At 40.3% G+C, this 7,003-nt stretch overlaps 1 protein-coding gene across 1 annotated transcript; it reads right to left on the bottom strand.

Moving 5' to 3' along the window:
- Nucleotides 1,468-2,124, bottom strand: LOC110271126 (uncharacterized mitochondrial protein AtMg00820-like; the record flags this gene model as incomplete). Its single annotated transcript, XM_021121327.1, has 1 exon — nucleotides 1,468-2,124. A coding segment is annotated over exon 1 (537 nt), but the record flags the coding sequence as incomplete, so codon positions are not given.

Below are 7,003 nucleotides of genomic sequence, written 5' to 3'. Positions count from 1 at the left end.
TTTAAACTAATAAAATTCAAAATTTTTACAATTTTACATAATAAATTGTCCACTAAAAATTTACAAAAACTTCAAACATTAACATTCATAACTAACAAAAATCAAAATACACGTAAATGACAAAGACATACTATATGTTCTACTACCATCAATTATTTCAGTTTTATAAAAACTAAAAAAAATAACAATGGCATAAACAATGCAGAAAATCAGAACTAGAATCAACAGCTCAGAAAAAAATCTTACCATTTTTTATGAAATCACTAGAAAGATTAAATAAACAAAGAAGACTAAATTGCGAAGCAATTAAAAGATTCAAAAACTCAAAAGAGACTTAAAAATCCAATTAATGATATTGAAACAACATAAACTTGAAAAATAAGCACAAAAGAGAAAACTAGTTTAAATCCAATATCCATAAAACTGACTCAAAATTCAATATCCATACAATTAACTTATGAGTCAGAATATATAATGTTAGAAACAAGAGACTGAGAGAGTGATCTGAAAAGTGTATTATTGAGTTGTGTTCAAAGGTACAATATACAAGGGGTATTTATAGGTGCTAAATGAATCAAAGTAATAAAGACATAGAATCCTACAATTAATGTATAGATATACTATATAAATATAGACGATACTAATTGATCTAAATTGATTCTAATGATTCTCTAACATCCCCCCTCAAACTCAAGTGGGAGCTAAGGATACCAACTTGAGTTTGGATAACAAAGTCTGGAAACGAGTCGGGTGATGAGCTTTTGTGAAGATATCAGCAGTCTGATCTAGTGTTCCAACAGCAATGAGACGAACAGCATCAATAAGGATACGTTGCCGAACGAAGTGACAATCAATCTCAATGTGTTTGGTGCGTTTATGAAACACATCATTATGGGCGATCTGAATAGCACTGCGGTTATCGCAAAAAACATCAGTAGGGGACGACTGAGGAGCACCCAAATCTTCGAGAACCCAACGAACCGAGATAACTTCAGCAGTGGTGTCAGCGAGGGCCCGGTACTCAGCTTCTGTGCTTGAGCGAGCAGTGAACATTTGCTTCTTAGCACGCCAAGAAATGAGAGCGTCGCCAAGAAACAAACAGTAACCAGTAGTAGAACGATGATCAGTGGGATCACCAGCCCAATCAGCATCGGAGTAAGCCTGAAGAGACAAAGAGGAATGGGCAGGAAAATAAAGGCCATGAAATAGAGTGCCTTTGATGTAGCGAAGAATGCGTAGAACTGCTGCATAGTGAGTAGTACGAGGAGTGGACAAGAACTGGCTAAGTATATGAACCGGATAGGCGATGTCTGGTCGGGTGACAGTCAAGTAGACGAGACCGCCAACTAACTGTCGATAGAGAGTCGGATTATCCAAAACAGTGCCATCATAAGGGCTAGAAGTAAAACCAAGACTGCATATGGTAGTGCTGAACTTGTCAAACCATTCACGAGGAGCTTGCTTAAGTCCATAAAGTGCCTTGCGAAGGAGACAAACCTTATTAGAAGGACAAGGATATCCCGGAGGTGGCTTCATATAGACTTTCTTTTTCAAATCCCCATTAAGAAATGCATTCTTCACATCCATCTGACTGAGAGACCATTTTTTAACTGCCGCAATGGCAAGAAGAGCTCTAACAGACGTAAGACGAGCGACAGGGGCAAAAGTCTCTTCATAATCAATACCATACTCTTGCGTACAACCTTGAGCAACCAAGCGGGCCTTATAACGGTCAATAGAGCCATCAGAGCGAGTCTTGATCTTGTATACCCATCTACTGCCCACAACTTCCTGATCACAAGGAGGATCAACCAGATCCCAGGTGTGTGATTTTTCAAGTGCCTGTAATTCTTCTTGCATTGCTTGTTGCCAATTTGGGTTTGAGGAGGCTTCTCTGAATGTCTTAGGTTCATGTTGATGAAGAATAGTAGAAAAGCAATGGTAATCAAGAAGATGAGGAGGTGGATTCCTTACCTTAGAAGAACGAGCGGGAGGAGGAGGCATGACGGTAGGAGCAGGATCATCGTCCGGTCTGGAATCATCGGGAGATAGAGAAGGCGGAAGAACAGGAGGATGTGGAGGGTCACTCGAGATAGAATCTGTAGAATCATCACTAGGAAAAATATCAACATTGGGGTTAGTAAACAAAGGTGACTGAGTAGTAGGAATCGACTCAAAGGATGAGAATCGAGAAAACATGTGGTGCTCCCAGAAGACAACATGACGAGATATACGAATACGTTTAGAGAGAGGATCCCAACAACGATAACCCTTGTGTTCAGTGCCATAACCAAGAAAACAACACATACGAGCCCGAGGTTCAAGTTTACTATGTTCATGAGGCTGAAGAAGAACAAAACATACACAACCGAAAACTCGAAGAGAACTATAATCTGGGGAGGTATGATAAAGACGCTCAAATGGAGTAACATTACCAAGAACAGAAGAAGGGAGTCTATTGATAACATGAACAGCAGTAAGAACAGCTTCATCCCAAGTACGTTCAGGACACGAAGAAGAAAGGAGCATTGCACGGACGGAGTCAAGAATGTGACGGTGTTTGCGTTCAGCTCTACCATTTTGGTGAGATGTACCAGGACAAGAAAACTCAGACAATGTACCCTGTTCTGCAAGAAAGGCTAAGAGTTTGGAATCACGGTATTCTATAGCATTATCACGTCGGAAAACCTTAATGACCTTGGAAAACTGAGTTTTAATCATAGTAGCAAAGTTGATATAGATCTGAGGTAACTCATGGCGATTAGTCATCAAATAAACCCAAGTAAAACGGGAATAATCATCAATGAAAATGACAAAGTATCGAGCTCCGCCCATAGAGGCAGTGGGAGCGGGGCCCCAAACATCAGAGTGAATGAGATCAAAAGGAGAGCAAGCAAGAGATGAATTATTGGAAAAAGATAAAGCAGGTTGTTTGGCAGTTTGACAAGAAATGCAATCAAAAGATTCATTTGGAACCTGACCTAAAACACCCTGAGAGACAAGAGGACGCAGTTTTCCTAAGGAGGTGTGGGCAAGACGCTGATGCCATAAGTGAAGGGTAGAGGGAGAAGAAGCAGCACAGAGATTTGGTACAGGAGGAATATGAAGATTCTCCAGTTCAAACAACCTTCCGACCTTACGTCCAGTCCCGATAATTTGTCCCGTCCGAGGATCCTGTACACGACAACCAGAAACAGAAAAAGTGACTTCAAAACTCAGATCAACAAGTTGACCAACTGAAATAAGATTGAAGTTTAATTTGGGAACATAATAAGTATCAAGAAGATTAAGAGTTGACTGGGATATAGAACCCTTGTGTGTTGCGTGCAAGAGGGAGCCATTTGTAGTATTGACAGTAGGTCCATTTGTAGTGGTAGACATGGACGAGAAAATATTACGCAGCGGAGACATATGATTAAAGCAACCCGAGTCAAAGTACCATTTAGAATTACCTGGAGAGGTGGAAAAAGCAGCAGGGGCATTACCAGAAACAGAGAGAAGACGCTGAAGAAGAGATGCAATATCAGAAAGAGAGACAGGAGACGAGTTGAGTGGACTAGGACGTGGTGGGCGAGTAGGACAGGCAGTAATTAAATGTCCCGAGAGCTTGCAGTAACGGCAGAACAGCTGTGAACAATTGTAGCTAAGATGACCTTTCTGGTGGCATGTGCGACATTCAACAGAAGGACAGTCGGGGAAGAGGTGCCCAGAATAGTTACAGTTTCGACAGAATTTACCCTTTCTGTCGGTGGCAGTAAAAACATCTGGCTTTTCCATGATAGCAGTTACAAAGATCAAAGAGAGGAGAGAAAACTGCAATTTCGGAGCAGAAAATGAGAAATCGGAGTGCAGAATCGGAAAGAGCTCACCAAAAAACCTTAGGGGAGGGTCCCACTTGTCTGCCACGTCAGCAATTGATGACACGTGGTGTCACCTGAGAGGAGCACTCGGATCCAACGGCCGCTGAACCTTCTGAAGGAGAAACAAGGGAGGCAGGCAGCAGGATTCTGACGGCGCGTGACGGCGCGTCCGGTGGCTGATGGCAGCGATCTCGGCGGCGTTGGAAAGCCGACGAAGAGGAGAACACGATGATTCTGGAGGTGACGAACCAAAGTTTCAGAAACAGAGCGAAAATCGAGAGCAAAGAGGCACGGGTGGAAGCTGGAAGGAAGAACAACCTGGTCGTGGCAGCGTCTTTCGGCGGCGCGTGGCGGCGTGTCCGACGGCGGATGGCGGCGGGTCTGGTTGCGTTGGAATCACGGCGACAAGGCGAACAAGATGGTTACGGGGGTGACGAACCAAAGCGTCGAGAAGTGAACGAAAAAAGAAGCCAAAGAACACTGCCGGAAAGGAATAAAAATAATGGGGCTATGAACTAATATTCATTGAAAAAAAAAAGGAACATAAGCTCTTGATACCATGTTAGAAACAAGAGACTGAGAGAGTGATCTGAAAAGTGTATTATTGAGTTGTGTTCAAAGGTACAATATACAAGGGGTATTTATAGGTGCTAAATGAATCAAAGTAATAAAGACATATAATCCTACAATTAATGTATAGATATACTATATAAATATAGACGATACTAATTGATCTAAATTGATTCTAATGATTCTCTAACATATAAAACAATCATAAAAATTAACATGAAAAAAAACACAACTGTAAAAGTTGTAGATGTGTGCTTACCACCAGAGAAGAGAAGACTGGCGAGCAGCAGAATTTTTTGCGTGGAAGTGATGGTCGAGCAATGAAATAGAGGTGATGGTGAAGACAACCAAGCAGGAACCTTCGCAATGGTGAGGAGAACAGGGCTGAGTAGACGTTCGAGATGTCGAGCAGCAGAAACGTTTAGCGACAACGACGACATCCTCGGGTTAGACGAAGAGGACAGAGACGACGAATTCAGGGCAGCCGACAACGATGAGGACAGGTCTGGGCTTGACGACCTTTTGGCGACGGCGATGAGGACAAGTCCGGGTTTGATGGCACCCTTAGGATTGATGACGTGAAGAGGAGAGAAGACCTTCGAGAGGCGAGGATGGCAACCACTAGTTGTCACCACCAGCACTGATAATGGTGATGGTGGCTGCTTTGCTTTGCTGATTTTGTTCTGTAGGGTTAGGGTTAGTCAGTTTGGGATTTTGTGCATTTGTGAGAGATTGAAGGGGGAAGGGATGTTCTGGGCTGAGTTTTTTTTTTTGGAGATCGAAACGATGTCGTTTTGAGGAAGGAGTATCGAATCGGGAGTTTAAAAAATTGAGCCAGTTTCATTAGTTCATCGATTAACCGTCGGTTCAGTCTATTTTTTAATCGATTTTTGTAGGATAATTTTAAATATCAATCGAATTGTTTAGAAAATCGATTTTTAATTATCCGGTAGAATCGACCAATTTAATTTGATATTTAGAATATTAATAATCTCAACAAAAAATACAAATATATATATATATATATATATTAAAATAATTAAATAATATATATTTATAAATAAATATATTTATAGTTGATTTAAATAAGTACAAATAATATTTTTTATAGTTAATTAGTGGCTTGAACGTTTTCCCTAATTATAGGAGTTAGGTATGAGCCGAGAATGGGACCATTGAATATGGGTTCCTACCAATTGTATTAAGTCCTTAAATAAGGTGTGGAAAATGAGAATCCTACAGAAAAATCTCATGAACCCTATGAATTAAAATTTGGAAAGTCAAACAAGTTGGGGGATCTTTTGCGGCTCTTAAATTGGGTTTCATACTTCTTAATACGTACAAGACCATGTTTAAAAGTAGGGAGGTAGTATGCAATCCGCATATTTAATTTGTCCAACAAAAAACAAGCATAGGCATGCATCCATTATCCGTCCAATCCTCTATTCAGAATTTTCGATTTGAATTTTGCAAGTTACATTCAATCCACGCTGATAAAATTTGATTATGATGTAATTTAACCTTTTAATTTTTTATTGACTCAAATTATACTTTAAAATTTTAAGATGTGACTCAAGTTGGCCCTCCATTCATTCACCGAAGAAGTGATTTAGCTCCTAAAATGTAACAAAATGACGCTATTCATTAAGCAAACTCTCAATTGACCATTTTTCTTCCTCCTCTTCCTTAATTTGGCACTCTCTTACCTCGGTTCACCATCACCGTGCCTCTCACCTCCATCATCGCGCCTCTCTCCTCCATTTTGCCTCCCTCTTACTCTCTCACACAGTCAAACTCACAACTCTCGTCGCGATAACACCATCGCGAAGCATGCCCGTGGAACCAATTTCAACATCACCACAACCCCATACATGTGAATCAAAGAGTTCTGAACCAGTAGCACCCCATGAACCCCATTTTTCAAGACTTGATCGTGACACTTCTTCCTAAATTGAAGGCAATCCAGTTTAGCACAGGAACCAATGAGGGGCACAAAGGTGTAGCTATTAGGAAAGAAACCACTTCGCAAAGAATGAAAGAAAAAAGCAAGAGTTTGATGAAGAACGTGGCTGTTAGAATATGTAAAATCCAGATAAATGACAAAAATAAATATTCAGAACGAAAACTCGGACACTTATTTTAAAGATTTTGGTCCAAAGTGGGCCGATGGGCTTAAAATTGCAAACTGGCCCATGTTGGGCCCAAACACATGATATATAAGTGTTGAAAAGAAATGTGTGAATCGAAACGGGTTGAAAAGAAATGTGTTAGGGGTGAGTCTAGACACAGACATTTTATATAAAAACTTAGTTTATATTTATGAGGTGTAGTCCTCATTGATTTTCCATAACCTTGCACAATAAAATTCTTCATGGAATATATTTCATACTCGCGGATAACACTCCTAAATATCACAATGCTGTTCCTCAGTACAGTACAATGGATTTGATCACCCTATGAACAAAAGCCAACCACACAAAAACAAAGTAAGAAAAATTTATTCAAAACATTAATAAATCTAGGGGTGTTCAAAACCGAATAAAACCGAACAAAACCGACTAACCGAACCGAAA

The sequence above is a fragment of the Arachis ipaensis genome, chromosome B04 (genome assembly GCF_000816755.2).
Source record: "Arachis ipaensis cultivar K30076 chromosome B04, Araip1.1, whole genome shotgun sequence".
In the NCBI taxonomy this organism is placed as follows: Eukaryota; Viridiplantae; Streptophyta; class Magnoliopsida; order Fabales; family Fabaceae; genus Arachis; species Arachis ipaensis.
The sequence above is the reverse complement of the archived record's forward strand: the minus strand, read 5'-3'. Positions and strand labels throughout refer to the sequence as shown.